At 41.3% G+C, this 20,961-nt stretch overlaps 1 protein-coding gene across 1 annotated transcript in view; it reads left to right on the plus strand.

Moving 5' to 3' along the window:
- The window catches only part of RAPGEF5 (Rap guanine nucleotide exchange factor 5), a 215,333-nt gene that overhangs the window by 58,467 nt on the left and 135,905 nt on the right, over window positions 1-20,961 (plus strand). The window contains exon 6 of the mRNA XM_065883983.1: window positions 3,884-3,950. Within this exon, the coding sequence (XP_065740055.1) occupies window positions 3,884-3,950 (67 nt within the window). The remainder of the gene's footprint in view (window positions 1-3,883; window positions 3,951-20,961) is intronic.

Consider the following 20,961-nt stretch of genomic DNA (forward strand, 5'->3'; position numbering starts at 1 on the left):
AGGGAGTTAGTTGAGGATTTTGAGCAGAGGGGGGTCATGATCTAACTTACATATGAACAAGACCACTCTGGCTCCTGGGTCGAGGTGAGAGATCCTGTGGCTGGAGCAACAGCAGTTGGAGTAGAGGTGGTGAGAAATGGTCAAAAGGGAGACATCCCTTGAAGGCAGAGCTGATAGGATTTGGGGATGGACACAGTGTAGACTGTAAGGTGGGGGGCGGGCTGTTGGGCTCAAGGATTACTTCCAACTGGAAGGATGGAGTTGCCTGTAGTTAAGCGGGGGAAGCCTGTAGGGAGGGCAGGGGTTGGTTTGGGTTTCGGTGGGGGTTGAGTGGAATGATCATGTGTCCTGTTTGATGGTTAGAGGGACAAGGGCAGAGGACCAGAGGCTTTTGCCGTTCCTGTGTCCTCACAACGGCACCCTTAGATATTGCAGACCTCGTGCATTTACAAAGACTAGGCATTAGGATTTGACAGACTAGGATTCACAGTACTAGGATCCGGCACTTGCCTTGGAGGGTTACAGGGTCAGGCTTGGGCTGTTGGCAAGCAGAGACCTTGAGAAGCAGCCGTGAGAATTCACAAAGGGGACCCCTGTTGTGCCAGAGCTTCCTGCTGGCACAGACCCTCAAGGATGGGTCTTCCTTCCTGGGGCCACTTCCTTTTTTCTTCTCTTTCTTATGTCAACTTGTCACTGCCATTGGCGGCTGAGTCCAGCCAGGGTTTCTCTGTCCCTTTCTCCAACCAGAGTCTCTCTTCATCTCTTCTTCACTGAGCAGCACAGCCCCCTTTGGTAACACTGGGGCAAATATGCAAGTACAGTCCTCCCTTGGTATCCGTGGGGGATTGGTTCCAGGACCCCCATGGATACCAAAATCCACGGACGCTCGAGTCACTTATGTAAAATGGTGTACTACGTATTACAGCTGATTCTTTCCTTTATCCTCCCTTGTCCCACCTGTTTCGTTACCTGTTTTGATCTGACAGGTGTGGACTTTGTCTTCACTGAGTTGCACTGATGTGTATTTATATCATAAAATAATCAGAATTTATCTCATTTTGTAAAAATACATTTACTGGGGAGAGAGAGTCTGGTACTTCTGGGCCTTTGGGCATTAAGCCGGGGAGGGGCCACAGTGGTGAGGCAGGAAGGGGAGTCGGGGAGCATCACCCTTCTCTTTTCCTTCCCCCCTTTCAAGCTCTCCCACTGCTTGCCTGTCCCCCTCAGTCCTGCTCCCACGTCCCTTCTCCACGCCAGGTGCCATGCAGGTACCTGCTGGTGCAGGGCCGACCTGGGACTCCCTAGCGGAAAGGAAGAGTCTTTCTGAATTCTCGAGCAGGCAGTGGGAGAATCCCTGAAGGTGTGAGTCTGGAGAAAAGCAGGACCAGATCAGGGTTTTAGAAGGAGAATCCCGGCATCTCTAGGAGATGGGGTACAGGAGGAGAGGCAGAGACAAGTTGGTTAGAAGGTGGTTAAAATAAGTTGTGGAGGTGAGGGCCTGTCAGCACGGCTCGTGGGGAGGAAAGTAGAAGAGCAGAGGAGGATCTGGTGACTGGAAAGCGGTGGGAGTGAGTGCCGGAGGCGGGGAAGGGCTGCAGGGTGACATAAAGCTGAGTGGTGACAGGCGCTGGCAGAACCGGTGAGGGCAGGAGGCAAGAGGATGTCAGTGGAAGTTACGTCGAGTTTGAGGAGCCTGTGAGATTCCCATGTGGGTGAAGATGTTCTGGAATGGTCACTTAGAGCCACATTGAAGTTAGATGGAAACACAGGGTGAGCTCGGGGAAGATTCAGGGGCTAGAGAAGGACTTGGGAGCTCTGGGTGTAAATTACGGTGATTGAGGGGATAAAAATGGGACACGGGCTGTGGGACAGCTCTCGGGAGAGCATCACTCTGTCTGTCTTACATGTATTTCCTTTAGAAACGTTTCTGCCAAGGCGTGTTTTGTGTTGGAAGCGTGATGAAAGATAGTTTTGCTTGAACAGAGACGAATTATTTGTCACTGAGCTAGCAACAGCTTGGCCATTACTCATCAAATAGCCACGATCAGTGACATACACAAGAGCTTCCCTTGGAGTTTTGAGTTCCTTTCAGCAGTTTGTTGAAAACACATTCATGACAGAATCTGTGCTAATGCGAAATACGTCACGCACGTTAACTCATCCTTCAGGTGCTGCTGGGGGCTGAGAGGCGTGAGTGGGCACGACCAGCTTGCGCTTCAACACAGACACACACGGGACGTTGAAGCCCTTGTTTGGTGCTCTTCTGTCTAATGCTCTTGGCTCCTAATTTCCTCTCAGATCTGTGTGTCACCTCGGCATAATCTTATAAACCTAGTTTGGTGGCTTATGTTATATAGGGTTGCAGATCTCTTCTCAGTGTAACTTCGTGTGTGTGGAAACCTTGTGAATAGATCATTTTAATAATAAGGCTCATTGTTTGAAATGTTCATTATCAAGGTCATGTTTCAGATGCTTCACTGCACTAGGAATGAAATTATTTGACAACATGCCCACTGTTTCATATCCAGAACATGCAATTCTTGTAAAGGCAGTAGTTTGTAATTCATTGCTCTGACTTGAAGGGTGGGATTTTTTTTTCTTTTGAAAGGGTTTAATAACATTTACAGAAACAGGAAGCCAGTGCCAGAATTGATTCGACTGGCTTTTCTTTTCTTTTTTTTTTTTTTTTTTTTTTTTTTTTTTTGCGGTACCTGGGCCTCTCACTGTCGTGGCCTCTCCCGTTGTGGAGCACAGGCTCCGGCCATGGCTCACGGGCCCAGCCGCTCCACGGCACGTGGGATCCTCCCGGACCGGGGCACGAACCCGTGTCCCCTGCATCGGCAGGTGGACTCTCAACCACTGCGCCACCAGGGAAGCCCTGGCTTTTCTTTTCTTAAAGAGCATCTTCCTAGCTGTCTTAGGAGCCAGGAGAAGCCCTCCTGCCCCGCGAGGCTCACGCTCCAGCTGGCCCACTGCAGTTCCCGAGACTGAAATCAGTCACTGGACTGCCAGTGCCATACCGCCACTCTGCAAGGCAATTACCACCAATCCCCCCCAGTCCACAGGTGTTGAAAGGAATTGCCTGTGGAAATAGATCTGGGAGACAATTACATATATTCACTTGGCATTAGTCAATGTTTTTTTCCTTTGACCAAGTCAGGAAAAAAAATGTAACTTTATAAGATTTGTCTGAAGTAGATAATTTTTTATGTTAGCATGTACATTCGTGCGGTGAAAATTTTTCGTGAATTACATTAGAAAGATAATTTTTCTAAACACACTGATCTTATACTGTGTATTGTGTTGTATGTCTCCTTAGTTATTTAACACAGGCATAATTTTCTTCTCAACTGGGCTGTGGTCTCATAAAAAAGACCAAAGTGCTTCTGCTGTTGTATTGAACGTAATTCCTATCACAGTATTAGGCTTCTAATATACCATTTCATAATAAATCTGTTTGGGCTGAAACTCAGATGTAGTGGAAAATTCATGTTTCATATTTTTGGAATCTGGATTTCATTTAGACTGAGCAGGAATGTCAGTACTTTACGTTATATTCGCCATCCACTTGTGCTCTGTGCATGCCCGTGTTTGTAAATCTGGTGTGTCAGGATTATTCTGTGGTATCATTTCGAGAGCAGTACGCAGCCCTCAGGATTTAACTGATGTATGGGAAAGACGTTCTTGCTAATTGATTTCGAAGGAACAGTTGGGCTGCAACAGAACTGTGATCCTATGGCATTATTGTCACCGTGTTACTCGCATGGGCACTTTCACTAATGTATTAAGCAATAATGCTATTATTTACCATGTATTCCCATCACTTGGTGAATAAATTTGAACAACCAAAGCTGAAGAGTAATTTATTCTTTGTTTTTCAAAGATCTCATCAGAAAATTGAAGACTCAGAAGAGAGCAGCGATGAAATTCTTTGTCGTCTAACGTCTGCGGTAAGGCCATGTGATTTCCCTGCCCAGGGGTGCAGAGATAATGAGGGGTCTTTGAAGGGCGGCAGTCTGGGTAGTGGTGTAGAGAGACACTTGCCCTATGGCTGCTCATCACTGTGGGAGGCCCACGTCAAGGCAAAAGGAGTCAGTGGCATTAACTTGTTCTCTGATGCAACCTCTCCTGCAAGATCATAGATGCTCTTGGTGGAAAGTTCCTGGAACCTTAGTGGAAGATTTTTTTTTTTTTAATACAGTATAACTTAACGTAGGGAAAGTTGTGACCTGCTGCACAAAGGAGAAAAGACTGTATGTTTCATTAGGAAAAAAAGATCACCTCAACCAACAAAAGATCAAGTCCTCAGTTTTTAAATGTAGTAGATTGCAACATTTTCATTATGTCTTTTAAAGCCATTAATTAGAGTCAGTAACTGACTTGTTGGTTGAAGGAAAGCTTATCCCCTTCTTCCTAGAAAAAGCTGGCCATGGTCTCTAATCATGGAGCTCCGGTTTTTGACAGGCTCTAGCAATCCTATCTCACAAAATCTTTATCCATTGGCTGGGCTTTCTGGAAACGAAATAGCCTTACCAAAGATTCTTGAGTTCTTCTTTAACTGCATTCTTTAAGCGGTGCTTGCTGAAAGTCATGCTGGCTTGGGTTATATATGTGGAATGAAACTGATCTTACACAGTTCGTACACTGAGTCTTGGCATCTGGGCACAGCTTGAAAGTTAAAAGTTGTTTTTCCTACTCTTCTGGAATGTAGCTTAGAAAAGTAACTTTTGGCTAAATACAGTGCTCAGTGGTATAAAACTTCACATGAAATGAAATCTTGACATCGTGTTATGAAAAAGTATTTAACATGACCTTTGCAGTTTAAAATATTGACCGAAGAGGAGTGCCTATTAGGTGCAAAATTGTTAACAGCCATCTGTTTAAAAAAAACACTCACTACAGACCAAATACTATGTTAAACATTGTGTGTGTGTGTGTGTGTACATACACACACACACACACACACACGTTACACTTTACAACAGCCCTGTGAAATAAGTGGCGTTATCTCTGTTTTACAGACGTGAAAGCTTCTAGAGGTTAAGTAACTTGCCCATAGTCACCCATCTAGAAAGGAACAAAGCCAGGATCTAAACTTAGAATTTTCTGCTTCCTAATCATGTTCTCTTAACTACTACACCTCATTTTTTGATAACGTAATACAGTTAGTAGGTAAGTTTCAGAAGCAGCAGACAGGTAAGATGTGGTTCCTACAGCTATACCAGGAAGATAGGCACATTAAAAAGTTAACCTGTAGGGCTTCCCTGGTGGCGCAGTGGCTGAGAGTCCGCCTGCCGATGCAGGGGACACGGGTTCGTGCCCCGGTTCGGGAAGATCCCACATGCTGCGGAGCAGCTGCGCCCGTAAGCTATGGCCGCTGAGCCTGTGTGTCCGGAGCCTGTGCTCCACAACGGAAGAGGCCACAACAGTGAGAGGCCCATGTACCGCAAAAACAAAACAAAACAAAACAAAAATCAGTAGGACAGGTACATGTAGAGGAGAAGTCAGATAACCGAATGGAAAAGTGAGGATACTCTTAGGAAACTGAGTAAAGTGCATGGAAGGAGAGATGATGTAATTTTGCACACACTGAGTTTGAGGACATAAGGATGTAAAAATATTCGGGAAACACCTGGAGGCGCGAATCTGGAACTCAGAAAGGTCAGGGCTAGAGTTATGGGAACCAGTCCAGGTTGTCGATTGAAGAGCGTAGTGGAAGATGGAGTCTTGGGCAGCACCCATGATAAGAGGGCAGTAGGGAGATGAGAGGACAGTGAGGTGGAAATACTGAATGGTTTATACCATGAAAGTTAAATTCAAGAAAGCCTCTAAAAAGGAGGGTGGACAGCAAAGTGTTGGCTAATGTATTTGGTTGAGGTAATCTTGCTAGAAAAAATCTCCAAGCTAAAAGACTGAGTAAACTGAGGTAAGGTGCTAGAGTGGGAATGAGAATAAAGGGTAGAGGAGAAAAATTCACGTCTTAATTGATGGCTGATCGGCCTGGAATAGTGAAACTGTCTTTGAACTGAGCACGTGGACCTTGATTCTTAGTTCCTCCAACACTATGACCCTGGCCAAATTGAGTGCTGGACTAGACAATATCTAAGTTCTAAAATTCCTCTGTTCGTTGTATAAGCCATTTATGAAGGGACTGTTGTGCTTCACCTCTTCACGATGTAGTTATTCCTGTTGGCTTTGCTATGAAAACTCTGTTACCTAGCTGTTAACACCATGTAGGAAGGGAGATGTTTGCATACATCAGTCAAGTAACAGTTATCATCTAGCATGACCCTTAAATGCATTAAAGGAAAGCAAAAATGACATCTGTAATGCAGACTTGTTAAAGTGGTCTTCAAAAGGTTTGCGTAATTAGGGGGCACTGGAAAGGGGGCAGCAGTTTCCCGCAATAGAGTTTACTGTACTGCCCTGTATATTCACCTCCTTTTACTCAAACTTCAGGGTTTTGTACATTGCTCTCTTTTTTTTTTTTTTTTTTTTTTTTGCGGTACGCGGGCCTCTCACTGTTGTGGCCTCTCCCGTTGCGGAGCACAGGCTCCGGACGCGCAGGCTCAGTGGCCATGGCTCACGGGCCCAGCCGCTCTGCGGCATGCGGGATCCTCCCGGACCGGGGCACGAACCCATGTCCCCTGCATTGGCAGGCGGGCGGACTCTCAACCACTGCACCACCAGGGAAGCCCTGTATGTTGCTATCTTTAAAAAAAACCAAAATCCTCATTTTAAAGTAGTTTATTTCTTAGTCTCAGGTTAATCAAGAGAAAGGTCCTGTCATCTAAAAAAATAATACCTAAAATTCTACCCTGGAAGAAAACACTAGTGAGTTTTCATATTAAAGGAACATAGGAAGACAATGTGTACAGAAATAAAAACGTCTTGATAATTCAGTCAGACTTAGCTGTTAAATGTACACAAACATGGACAATAAAAATGTTCCAGCTACGTTGCTGGTGAGTTTCAGGAAAGAGCCACCCTCCCAAGCACCTGACATCTGAAAACCTAAAGAAGAAAATTTTGTAAGAAGTTTTCAGCTTAAGGAAAAAGGACATGGCTATAATAGGCTCCTTCCATTATGTACAGTCTACAGAAACACTCTGGGCATTATTATCTGAAAATCGTCTGGCTTTCCCCGCGGTACATGTGGTTTCTGCCTTAACGTCTTAGCTTCCTTTTTAATATCTTCTGACCTTACACATTTTGTTAACTTGAAAATCTTCTCTTCTTCATTTCCTATGAGTCTCTGTTAGTCTGATATAGCTGGCAGACCAAGAAGGGCCCTTGGATGATACAGTCTCCCAGTTCCTGTCCTTGAAGTTCTGAGCATTATTTTATTTTATTTTTAAACATGAATTCTCCCAGTGTATATGCCAAAAGGAGTGTTCAGAATTGATGACATAGATTTTATATACTTGTTTTACAATCCAGGATAAACTAGACATAGGGAAGAATTTATAGTGAATGAAATATTGCTTTCACAGTCATAGTTCTTAGGATGTAAAGTTAGGAAATCAGCTAAACTTTGAGGCATTTTAAAGAACTGAGAAGTACTTGGGCATCATCTAAAGACAGGAAGTGGAAACATGGACATCCTTAAATAGGAGATAAAAACTGATTCTGGACTTCTAGCTCATGCTTCCTTAAAATCAACATCCTAAACAAACCATTTTGGGCTATTTCTGTTACTTCGGGCTAAATTTTCTTGATGGAAATTGTAGAGATAAGAAAACACAAACATCTGAGTGAAATTCATGATTTTTATTCACACGGTCAAACCGCTGAGTTGATGTGAGTTAGGCTCAGTTGTGAATTTTACGTATTAGATGCTTATTTGATGCCATGGTTATATGAATGACGTTTATAAAAGGACAGGGGTAGGGCATGTGGCATGGTCCTCTGTGCTACTTGGTCCAGCGAAGTCAGCCATCACTTGGATGGCAGAAGAGAACAGTGTTGAGTGTCTACAATAAACGTGAACCTGGCGGTGGTAGTGGCGAAGAGTTTGTGGCCATATCTTGAGAGATGAATTCAAATGACAAATCAAATATACAGAAGTTAGGAAGAGAGGTCAGTGTGGATGAGAACAGAATCTAATACTCGGGAACCATTTAACTAGACACTCTTACACCCTCATATTCCTTCTCAAAGCTGATGTAGTTGATAATTTTCAGCAGTTTAGATTTCTCTGTTGGTACGTTTCTGCTCTGTCCTGTTGCTTATTTTCTTCAGCTCCTCAAACTTTAATGTAGAAGCTCTGCGTTTGATGCTCTTAGTGGTATTTTCCAAATTCCTTCTCATGGGGTATATTATCACTCCTCTGAGAAATACCACTGAGCAATCAAACCCAAATTATAAATGGGGTGACTGCTGTAAGTTCTAGAAGATCTTGAAGCAGATGAAGCCCCAAGAAGCCAATAGCCATACTAAGATATATAACTTTTGGTGAAAGTGTTAGAGAAAAAGAGACCTGCTATGGAATTTTTTTTTTTTTTTGCACCTCTATAGGGGAAAAAAAAAAAGATGTGGTTATAACTGCAGCATGTTGTCAACTTCGCAGAAAGGTTTTGCCCCGCTCAGTGTCCAGAAGTTGGACATAACTCCATCAGTTTTCACATCAACCATGAACTCGTTCTCTCATGCTTCCTAGCATTCTTTCTAGTAAAAGTCATCTTCTCATTTTTTCCCTATGTGGGATCCTGCTTTACAGGTAAAAAGGATCTGATTTTATTCTCACTAACTAAGACCTGCACTTACCCTGGGCCTCTGATTCTTCTCCCGTGTCATCTTTTCCTTAGATAGAATTCTCTTGGGAAATACTTCTCATGGAGGCCCAAGGAACTGAGTCTTAATGAACAACCAATTGTCTTGTATCACCAAAAGCATGATACTAGGAATCTCAAAGACCCCAACTTTCCAAGATTCTCTGTCTTGTCAACTATCTCATTCCCCTCACGTGCCTGTTGTCATATCTTGCTTTCAGTCATTTAAAACTCCTCTCCTTTGCCATGTCTAATCATTCACTTGAACCTTCCACCATTTTCTTTATGGTGTGTCTTTCACAGGACTCTGTCTACACCCTTTCCGGGTCAGGAAGCGTATAAGGTGGCCAGGTTTCCTTTAGTTTGTTCTTCTTGATGAATCTACAAGTTGGGTTGATACGTTGGAGAAATTCCTTGTTGAACAATAGTATCTGAAGATAACGGTGACAGCTTTTTTTGATTGGAAACGTTCATATTGGTACCAGTTCAGGAAGCAGAAATAGCGTGGGATTTGAGTTTTGCTGGCTCTTTAAAGAGTTAGAATTTTGGAGAGTTATTTAAGAGGTGATACGTCAGGTTAGTTAGGTCTAGAAATAACTTTAGGGAAGGTGGGGAGAATCTGTCACATTGAGTACCCGATGAGCACAGTCCAGTGATGAATTTTGCCACATTTAGAAATGCAGTTTTTTAAAATGCTGAAATACTAATTTCCACTCACCGTTTTTCCTGGCTATCTGCCTCTTCCTCTCTGAGGAATGGAGAAGCAGTGTAGTTAATCTCCATTTTCTAAGTCTATCACAGACTTGAGTGGGCATGTTTGTTAAGAGAATAAAAGTGACTCTGCCAGTGAATGACTAACCTTCTATGTGGCTGCTACAGGATTGTGAACATCTTATATTTCTTGTCTTTAGGGAACATAAAATTCTTACGTGGAATTGTAGCCTGGCTCCAGCCCTTCCAGTGGCTTCAGAGCTACTATGTGATTTGGGGAAGGGCCGGGTAGATTGAGTTTTGAGAAAGTGTCAAGTGAGGCCCTGGAAGACTGCTCTGGTTTCAAAGAGCATTAAGAAGGCCCCAGAGGACTTGTAGCACATTCTTGGTGTAGTATTCCTTGTTCTTGGTATTCATAAGAAGCCATGGGGCTTGTTAGTACCTTCCCTCATTGTGCTTTAGAGCTACCCTGATCAGCTGTTACAGTGTTCAAGGTGCCTTTGGCCGTGGATTTTTAAGTCTCTAGGACCACTTGGAGAGCTGGTTAAATAAAGCTCCTTCAGTTTCCCTCAGGGAGGATCTCACAGTAACATGCCACAAAGTCCATGATTGTCAACATGTGAACAGAGAGCTGAATGGTATTTTTCTCTCCTTTGTCAATAAAAAAGGCTTAATATGTTCTATGTCTATCATACATCAAAGTGATTTTCTTCATCCTGGGAATAGATCCCTAAATACTGAAAGATACAGATGTACATGCACACCACTTTTTAAAATAGTTATTAAGTTATTGTCTCTACTTCCAAAGAAACCATCTGCACATGCCCAGATCATGTGGTAACCTAATTTAACTGTAGCCTTGTCAAGTTGGTTTTGGTGAACAGCATAATACATGTCTTTTGCCTACTGCAATGAGCCCAGTGTAGGGGTATTTATTTAAAAGCATTCGTTCAGAAAGATGTCAGTGTGCAGAACCCATTCAAGAATAAAACGTGTCTTGATGAATCCCTTGTTAATAGGGGAAGAAGTGTGTGTGTGTGTGTGTGTGTGTGTGTGTGTGTACATATACAGTATATTATGCTTTTTGGGTATCTGTTCCCAAGATGGAGATAATAATTTTTACCTGCAATACACATAGAAAACATAAGCATTTTTAATTGACAAGGAATAGAAATAGATCATTTAGCTATCAGTTTGTATATAAACAAGGGAAAAATAATCTGAAAAAAGTATATATGAAGTGAATCACTTTGCTGTATACCTGACACTAACACAACGTTGTAAATCAACTATATTCAGTTTAAAAAATTTAAAAGTCAAAAAAAATTGTATATTTGCAGTTATGGGTTTGTGAAGTGTTCTGTGAAACCCTATCTGAGGGAGGTGGAAGGAGCTTTAAAAGGTGATCCATGAATATTTCGTGTTGGGTTTCTTCTTTGTGCACTTGTTTAAAATAGAACTTCTTATTGCTGCTAGATGAAATGTAATTTTGCATACTTAACTCAATGGCATAGCTTTAAATAGTATGTCCATATGTGAAGCAGGACCAGGAGGCATATAAAAAAGTGAAAACTACTTGAGTTTTCGGTGGTGATGGAATAAGGTAGATTTTAAATTAGTTTGTTATTTTATGTTGTTGTAAAAATCAGAATATAAGGAAATTTTATGTGGATACTGCGTAGAAATCGGGTGAATTCTATTTCTATATTTGTAAGTGTCAAAAGGGTGGTAAGGGCTTCCCTGCTGGCGCAGTGGTTGAGAGTCCGCCTGCCGATGCAGGGGACACGGGTTCATGCCCCGGTCCGGGAAGATCCCACATGCCGCGGAGTGGCTGGGCCCATGAGCCATGGCCGCTGAGCCTGCGTGTCCGGAGCCTGTGCTCCGCAACAGGAAAGGCCACAATAGTGAGGCCCACAATAGAGAGGCCCGCGTACCGGAAAAAGAAAAAAAAGGGTGGTAAATTTGGTAGTGAGTTGTCATTACTGTGGATTATACTTTGCAAATTTTAAAAGTTTATCTGACATTTTAGATTAACTTGAATATAAAGACTTAATAACTTTTTAAAATTCCAGAATAAAAAAGATGCCCAGAATGAATCCACTTAGAAATAACTCATTATTAACACTTTAGTGTTTGTTACTTTCTAGGTTATTTTTCTTGCGTGTATATTTTTTGTAAAATGTGTAAAAAAAAATGACCATTTTATTTTGTGGTCTGTTCTTTTCACTTAATATATTTTCGGTGTTAACAGTACCTCCTACAACATTTGTAGGGGTTCATAGTACCCCATTCCATGGACTTATCATCCCCTGATTTTTGAACATTGTGGTTATTTTCCATCTTTTCTATTGTAAACAACACAGAGATGAACCTTTTTTTTTTTTTTGGGCTGTGCTGCATCTTCGTTGCTGCGTGCAGGCTTTCTCTAGTTGTGGCGAGCGGGGTCTACTCTTTTGTTGCAGTGCGCGGGCTTCTCATTGCAGTGTCTTCTCTTGTTGCGGAGCACGGGCTCCAGGCGCACAGGCTTCAGCTGTTGCAGCACACAGGCTCTGTAGTTGTGGCACGCGGGCCCTAGAGCATGTGGGCTTCAGTAGTTGCGGTGCGTGGGCTCAGTATTTGGGGAGAATGGGCTCTAGGCGCGTGGGCTTCAGTAATTGTGGCGCATGGGCTCAGTAGTTGTGGCTTCAGGGCTCTAGAGCGCAGGCTCAGTAGTTGTGGCGCACAGGCTTCGTTGCTCCGCAGCATGTGGGATCTTCCCGGGCCAGGGATCGAACCCGTGTCCCCTGCTTTGGCAGGTGGATTCTTAATCAATGCGCCACCAGGGAAGTCCCAGAGGTGAACTTCTGTGTGGGAAAATTATTGAGGAAACCTGCTCGCAGATGTTAATTTATTAGCCTGTTGTTCAGAAGACCAAGTGAGATCTGGGTAAAAGGCAAAGAATGGGTGATTTTTGCTGAGTTCTTCCCTTGTGCAGGCATTCTGCTCATGCTTTTCATGCACTGTCACATTTCAGCCTCGATAGCAGAGTGTACTGTCATTTGCATTGGAGAGATAAAGCATTTGGAGAGATAAAGCATTTGAGAGTCCACATTAATTAAAAATAATAATTTAGGGTTCAAAAAGCAATTGTCTCTATTATCTTCACTTAAAATACTTCATAGTTACTGAATAGGTCTCAACCGATTGTGTTTGGGATTTGATTATAGCGTTCCCTTTTTTTTTTTTAATTGGAATATAGCTGCTTTACAATGGTGTGTTAGTTTCTGCTGTACAGCAAAGTGAATCAGTTATACATATACATATAATCACTCTTTTTTAGATTTCCTTCCCATTTAGGTAACCACAGAGCATTGAGTTCCCTGTGCTACACAGTAGGTTCTCAGTAGTTATCCATTTTATGTGTAGTAGTATATAGAGTTCCCTCCTTATTTGAAGAAGTTTAGAAAATGAAACCTATGAAGTTATATTAAACAGCATTTTAATTTTTAACCTGTTAGGAATCATTAAATAGTGTAAACATGGCTGCATGGTTTAGTAATTTAGAAATTTATTCAGACTGGTTCTCAAGTCTTCAGGTTCCATGGTGTGAACTCAGAGGTGTGCCCTGGTAAAGATGTTACACCCGTCAAATCATGTTCCAGGACTAGACTCTCTTAACATGTTACTATGAAACCCTAAAAAGGTGTTGAGGGCTAGCTTTTCAGGAGGGCTCTGAGGATCTGTGTTGTCATTCTGTGGTAGGTAGAATGGTCCCAAAGATGAAATGTGCTGCTTGGAACCTGTAAATATTACATTACATGGTAAAAGGTACTTTGCAGATATAAGTAAGGCTGCAGACCTGGATTGTCCGCATGGACCCAGTCTAATCCAAAGACCTTGCTCTGGTAGGCATCAAAGAGAAACAGCAGAAGAGAGAGTAAAGAAAAAGCCTAAGCATGAGAAGGATTCAGCGTGGTGTCACTGGCTCTGAGAAGTAGGAGTCCACGTGCAAAGATCAGAGAGAGGCCTCTAGGAACCAAGGGCAGGTGCCAGGTGACAACCAGAAAGGAAATGGGCACCTCAGTCCTACAGAAGCAGGAACCAGTTTCTGCCAACAACCTGCATGCACTTGGAATTCTCTCCCAAAGCCTCTAGTAGGGAACACTGACCTGCCCATGCCTTGGTTTTTGGCCTCATGAGTCTCTAGGCAGAGGATCCAGTTGAGCCGTGCTGTCCCTTGACTCCTGACCTATGGAAATATGAGATGATAAATGGATGTCCTCTTTCTTAAGCTGCTAAACGGGTAGTGATTTGCTACGGCAGAAATACCAAATTAATACACACTCCTTGTTGAATACGTATTTGCAATCCCTTGATTCATTAATCAGCAGTTATGTCTCAGATGTCAAAAGCTGCCAGGCCACAGCTAGTCAGTTGATCCCTCTGAAGTTTCAAAGTGAATTTTTAAAGCTGAAGTCTGTCTTTCACACATCTGTAAAAACTTCGGAATTCTGTGGAAATCTCAAAGCTTATTTTTAAAGCTTTTAGAAGTACAAGCACTGTAGGCACCGTTCACAACTTTTCGGTGAAACATCAGTCCCTTCTATGCTAGTTGCAATGTGGGGGCCGTGTAGGTGGAATATTATAAGCAGAAGCATTACTGGTTGTCAGGGAGGTCAAAATTTAGGTGGGAAAAAGGGTCTTAAACATATGAAATATTAAAGCAACTAGAGATTGGACTTTGCTCTTATAATGTATTGTTAAGCTCAACTATATTACTTACGGTAATGTGGTGATGATAGCTAACACTCAGATAGTACTTACCGTTTCAGGCACCATTCCCAGATGTTTTATAGGTATTAACTCATTTAATGTTCACAGCAGTCCTATGCTGTGGGGTGGAGAGCTGTGATTCAGCCTCAACAAACAGAATCCCAGAATTTCTCTCAAGGTTGGCATAGGAGATTTCCTAGTCCTGTTTTAGGCTTTTGGATCTTGCGTTCTGAATCTTGTTCTTCCGGGAAGCCCTCCTGTGTTAGCGGGTTTTGTAGATAGACTGTCTAGTTGGAAAGAGTCTTAGTTGATCTGGATTCATGCCAATGCAAGAGTTTCTAATATCACATCCCTGCAAGGTTCTATAGGACCTACCCCTACGGATGGGAGATCCTTACCATAGAAGATCCCTAGAATGTCTAGTGTTGAACTTATACTCTTGGTACAGTTTAGAAACTTAGTTCCAAAGAGCACGATGACTGAGAAAAGACATGTAAGGAATGACATATAATATGAAATAAAAGACATACTAAGACATGAGTTTGCAAATTATATTGTCTTTAAAGATACTTTGTTAAATACATTATGTCATATAAATCTATTGAAGAATCATTTAAATGTGACACAGATTGAAAGTACTCTGGTCTTACCAGAAAATGGAAAAAAATAACTCGAGACAAAAAATTTTTTTAAATTTAATGATGTACGCATAATCAATGTTTTATTTCATTGTTATAGCAAAACCCAGAATGTCCAATGTATAGTTGTTTCCTTAAAACACTTTTCATATATATGAAATTTTTATTTGTCAAAAAATTCATGTTGATCAGCAGTTAGGGCTTTGGGGAAATTGCTGTATCAAGAATTGTATGAGCATCTTTGAAGGCTGAAGGAGCAGATACACCTGCTCTTTTGAAAAAATGTCAGTGTCATTTGCTTGCTCTTTTCAGATTTTATTCAGCCAGTACACCTATAGCTTCTTCTGTTCTTTGTGCCATGAAATTTAGGAGATTTCCACAGGAAGGAATGGACTCCAACCGTTATTTTTCATCTGTTAAGATTTGTACTCCCTCTATCTCTGTTGGGTAGATTAGATTGCTATAACATCACCACCTGTTCAACTGCAGGCTGACAGATACGGCTTCTCCCAGGAGGCTCACGCTTGTTCTCTTTTTATAGTGGATGATTTGGATAGGAGGCGGTCATAAAACAAATCTTTAGAACAAACCCTTGGTCGGGGTGCTTCTGATATCTACCTTCCCTTGTAAAGCATCTTCTGTTGAACCTCACGTAGTAGACCATTTCCACTGTGATAGCTCTGATTATTTGAATGTTCGTAGGGCTAAAACGTGCCTTTCTGCAGCTTCTCTCCACTGTTCTGAATTTTACCCTCACCCTTTCAAATATTTGAAGCTAATGATCATGCTCCCCCTAAGTCTTCTGTTCTCAGCAGCAACTGCGAACACTTGACTTGCATTCCTGATCACAAATACGTGTCAGGAGTGGTACTAGGAGTCATGGTCAGAATGATGAGTAAAGGAGTCTATTTCAGTGGGCTTGCAGTCTACTGTTGGAGACCCTCAGCTAAAGAGGAGATTTCACTAGCATGTGGTAGTGCTACAACTGAGGTACGTATAATGCTATCAGAGAATAAACAGGGAGAACTTCACTCCATTGGGGGAGGTGGGGGACTCCTGAGAAGACGACAGCTAGGCTGGGACCTGAAGGACAAGTAAGAGACAGCCACACAAAGTGGGGAGGTGGGGAGGCATTCCAGACAGAAGAGCCCGTGGCAAGTCTCAGAGCAAAGAAAGACCATGGTGCGTTCACTGAATTGCAAGTGTTCTATTTTACTAAGGCTGGAACATGGATTTTTTTTTTTTTAAAGAGATGGATTTTAAGAAGAGGTATGGAAATAGATGATACTGAAGACCAGATGAAAAGAATACTATATATGCAATATTAGACATTGGACTCTGTCTTGGTGTCATGGGAAGTCTTTGAAGAGTTTTTTAGCGAGAGATACAAGATTATATCTTATATAATATATGATGTGGTATGAAGAGAGATAAATGAGAGACAGCGGTCTGAGTTGGGAGAAGATGGTGGGCTGAGCTAAATCAAGGATACCTCACTTCTTGGCTTGAGACCCTGAGTACATGGTGGTACCATTCACTGACTGGGGGTATGGGCCGTGGAGCAGATTTATGGGGTGGAGGAAAGTGGTAAGACTGTGACTTCACATTTGGAAATGTGGAGTTTGAGCTGCTTGTGGGACATTTAGGTCTTGGAGGTGGATGGATATGAGACTTTTGGGCCCTGGAGGTGCAGATATAATTGAAGCCCTGTGAGTAAATGAGGTTGCCTAGAGAGGATGAACAGAAAGAGAAGAAGGTCTAGAGGGCTAAGCATAGATCACTGAGGATCATCAAAACCAAGACAGAGGAAAGGGAAGCCTTGGGAGAAGAGAAGTAGCAGTCAGAGAGGAAAGAGAAAAGCCTGGAGCATATGGTGTCATGGAATCCCAGTGGTCAAGAAGAGGGGGGTGGGTAACCTGCCAAACCCTGCAGAGAGGACAAGGTAGATGAAGACTGCTCCATCCATCTCACTGTCTACAAGGAGGTGACCACCCTGTGGTCGTCCTCCTTTGGATGCTCTCGACTCCTCCTAAACCTAAACAAATGGTACTTCAAACCGAATGCAATCCAGATGTTGATTTCTCTGGAGTCTATCATTTTTTGCTGACCTGAATGTTATTTTAGTAATATTCCTAAAAACATTGTTATCCGCTTCTAGATAATCACGTTTCCATTGTTAACTTATACCATGCTTACGATCAACTAAAAATTATCACATCTTTTTCATGTGAATCTGTCTCATAGTAGATGTATGTATGCATAGCAGACTTAAATACCAGACTTAAAAAACCTGCGTGTAGGACTTTATTCCACTTTATTTTGTTAGTTTCAGGACACTTCTATATATGTATTAGTCTTTGAATGGTCAGCTGTTGTCTAAGTTATAATAAAATGAATAGGCATATCTGTATGTGTTCAACAATGTCTATATGAAATTTAAAAAATATCCCTAATAGCCTTGAAATAGATGAATAAGCAAAAGCATATTTTATCATTCCAGCATGCTTAGCAAACACATCTTCGATATGGCGAGAGCAATTATTAGGAAAAGAACTATTTGTTAAGTAAACTATTAGATGGAGAGCAGTACTGTCTAGACAGATAAATAAATAACTTTCTTAATTTTCTAATTATTGCTTGACATTAACAGGCAATCACAAGTTTATCCATGTGTCATTCTTGTGGCAATATTAACTCTTCAGAACAAAATAATGAACTTGCAAATAGGAAAACAGGCCTCCAAGGAACAAAGAAAATTGTTACTGAGCCCATGGTTATTCCTTCATAGGACAGAAGTCTAGCCACCATCACTGCTCAGTTCGTGTCTTATCCAAAAGTATGTTGATGGCTTTAAGAAGCATAGTTATTTATCTTTCTAGAATTCTTTAAGTCCATAGTATCTTAAGATTTTATAGTGTTTTAAAAGTAAGTACATTTGGGAATAAAACAGGGAAGAGTATTGGCTTATGTTTCTTCTTACATTTAATTTAGGTAATTGAGAAAATGGGTTCTGTGTTTTAAAAACATTTCTATCATGGTATCAACATTTAAATGTTTCTAAGATTAATAGACTTACTAAAAACCTTTAGGGAATTTGTGAATTCATGATCCTATTTAAAATTAGTTTTTAAGAATGGCCCTGTGGTTAGGTAAGACTTTTGCCACTGTTGATCTGTCCTCCCACAATGACCTTTGCTGACTTTCCATCCAGCTTCACGCTTGGTTTTCAAGGGTCTGTTCCTCCAGGAAGCCTGCCATGTCTTCTCAGTTAACCTCTCCCATGGACGTGATCCCTGGCGCTCAGGGTTTGCATTTGACACTTCCTGTTGCCTCTTGAGTCTTGTACTGATGCAAAACAGCTTTTCGAGCATTTGTATTTTGAGGCTGAAGGCACTATAAAGTGCCAGAGAAAAAAGACAAAATACTGGAACTAAGACTGGCTCTGATTCTTGTTGAATTTCAGGGCTATTTTGTGAACAGTCCTGGTGGTTATTGAAGATAGAAAGCCAAAACATTTCAGCATTTTAAAACATTTTAAAATTGCTGGTGAGTACCCAGAGGAGAGAGAAAAATTAGAGATGTGTTTTATCAGTCCCTTAATTATCCTCTCTTTAAATATTCACAAGAGCAAATATACCCGAAGCTGCAGATGTGTTTTGAGTTACATGGTTCTTTTTATACTGAGTAAACTATGTTTTAAAGTTTAAGCTTCTTAAAAAGCTCCCTTGCAATTTTCTTCGTGCTTGAGTAGATCGTGTCTGTCAAACTGCTGATGTAGTAACTGAATCTTATCATTTGATTGGATTATATCATAATTTAATACCTAAAAGACAGTGAAGGCCATGTTCCTTTACAAATGAATTAAATTAGAGGAGAACAAAATAAAAAGTAAAGATTGATTGTCAGTTGAAATGATTATAAGATTAAAAGGTTGAGTCTTCGGGAAACTAAGATATCTTATTAAGTAGAGCAGTGCTTCTCAGCCCTGGATACAACCTAGATAGAATCACTTAGGGAACATGGAAACAGCAGCAGCAGCAAATACTGTTGGCTGGACCTCTACCCCAGAGATTCTGATTTAGTTGGGGCCCAGGTATCAATTGTTTTTTTAAAGCTCCCCAAGTGATTCTCATGTGCAGTCAGGTTTGAAATACATGAAAATCCAAGCTATTTAAAGAAAGCATTTCTTGGTAGACAAAACGTACTGACTACATAGGTATTTGACAAGAAGATACAAGAGAAAAAGATGGGGAGAAACTTTTAGTGTAAAGTTAATAGAGGTTTACAATCCATTATTGACAGCTCTGAAATATAAAAGCCCTGAAAAAGAATAGGGTTTCATAACTTACTTGGTGGCAAAAATCTAACCTAAACTGAATATATTTAGTAGAAAATCCTGAGGCCTTTCCTAGTCTGTCTTTATCCCATTTAGTATGAATAATCATACATTTAATTGCAGAAAATTTTTTTTGGTGGGGGATGAAATAGAAAAGGATAGCTTTATTACTTTGCCAGGCAAAGGGGGGCACAGTGGGCTTCTGCCTTTAATGTGTCCCCGCAGAAATATTAATGTGTCTGATTTCTTATTCTAAGTTACTGCCCAAGACCTCACTGAGGGTGTGCCCTAGATAGGGTACCTTTCCGAACTATATAAAATGTTGAATTCTGGAATACATCTAGCCTCAAGTGTTCAGATCATAGTAGGGAAGGCTTGTAATAGGGAAGACCAGTGTAATAATGTACTTCCTGTCAGATTAAGAATTTCTAATTGCATTTCTTCTAATTTCCTAGGCAGTGGTTTAGCACCCGCATTAAATAAAAACAATGGCGAATGTCAGAACATGGCTCTTGGCTCTATATGTCTACATTTTTTTTTGAAACTGATCTGAGAAGAGGGTTCCACTTCTGTCATGTTGAGAGAAACTTATGTTAACCAACAACACAAGTAGATCAAGTAGAAAAAATAATCATCTCTAAAAGACTTTTCAGCGTGACAAACTACTGCCAAATTTATTGGTTTAAAGCAACACATATTTATTATCTTAACCAGTTCCTGAATGTTAGGAATTCAGGAGCATCTTAGCAGGATAGTTTTTGCTCTGGGTTGTTACCAAAATGTGGGCCAGAATTTCAGACACCTGAAGACTTGACCGGTGCTGGAGTGTTATATTTCTTTTTCAGTGCCAACAGGTCCCTTATTGGTGCTTAATGAAAATTCTAGTCCCTGTTTCTGCAGTTGTTCAAAGTTTTAGTTTTCAGTATAAACCTAACAATTATTTGCTAAAGGAGGCTTTGAGTTCTTCTAATATGTTCTGAAGATTTCTGCTGCGAGTCCCTTCTTACTGGGGAGTGCCTTCCCTTTGGATTTCCTTGTCCTTCCTCAGGCAGCTTTTTCTCTTCCCTAGGTTCTGTCTCTGTTCTCTTAAGGTTACCTCTACATCCACCTCCTGTGGATCACTGAATGGGTGTTGATGGCCCTGGATAGTGTGATGAAAAGATGGCTGCCTTGGAGGAGCTTCTGCCCAGAAGACAGGCGTTAGTCACAATTGAAAATGATGAATTACATCATTGCTTGTGTGTTTAAAAAAAAAAAAAAAAGTGCCGGGAAGATGCTCTAGGAGCCTCTAACGGGATCTTACCCAGTTTGTGTTTTGCTTGGTCTTTTCTTCCCCCTTTGTGTTTTGGAGAAAGAATAACCTACCCTTGGGGTTTTGGTCAGGAACAGTTTCCGTCGGGGGCAGAAACATAACACTTTTATGTCTTCCCTGACTGCAGATGTTCAGGGGATGTAGTGTAGTACAGTAGAATAATCTCATTTACTTTATGTGGAAAAATACAAAAAAAGGAAAAAGCTTAGGTTCCTTGTAACTTTAACTGTGAAATTCTTTTCTTTCTCACTGCTCATCTCTCATCTTCTTGGCTTCCCAAAAAGTGCTATGTTGGTTTCTTTCTCATCCCCTTTCTCCCTTTCTTTCTGTACCAAATCTTTGAAAAGATGTAGTTTTATACAGTTTTGGGAATATAACAGTTTCCTTTTCTGAGCTATTTCTATTTTGAGCCTTATTTCTAATTTGAGAAAGAAAAACTGA

Source organism: Phocoena phocoena, chromosome 9, assembly GCF_963924675.1.
Source record: "Phocoena phocoena chromosome 9, mPhoPho1.1, whole genome shotgun sequence".
NCBI classification, from domain to species: Eukaryota; Metazoa; Chordata; class Mammalia; order Artiodactyla; family Phocoenidae; genus Phocoena; species Phocoena phocoena.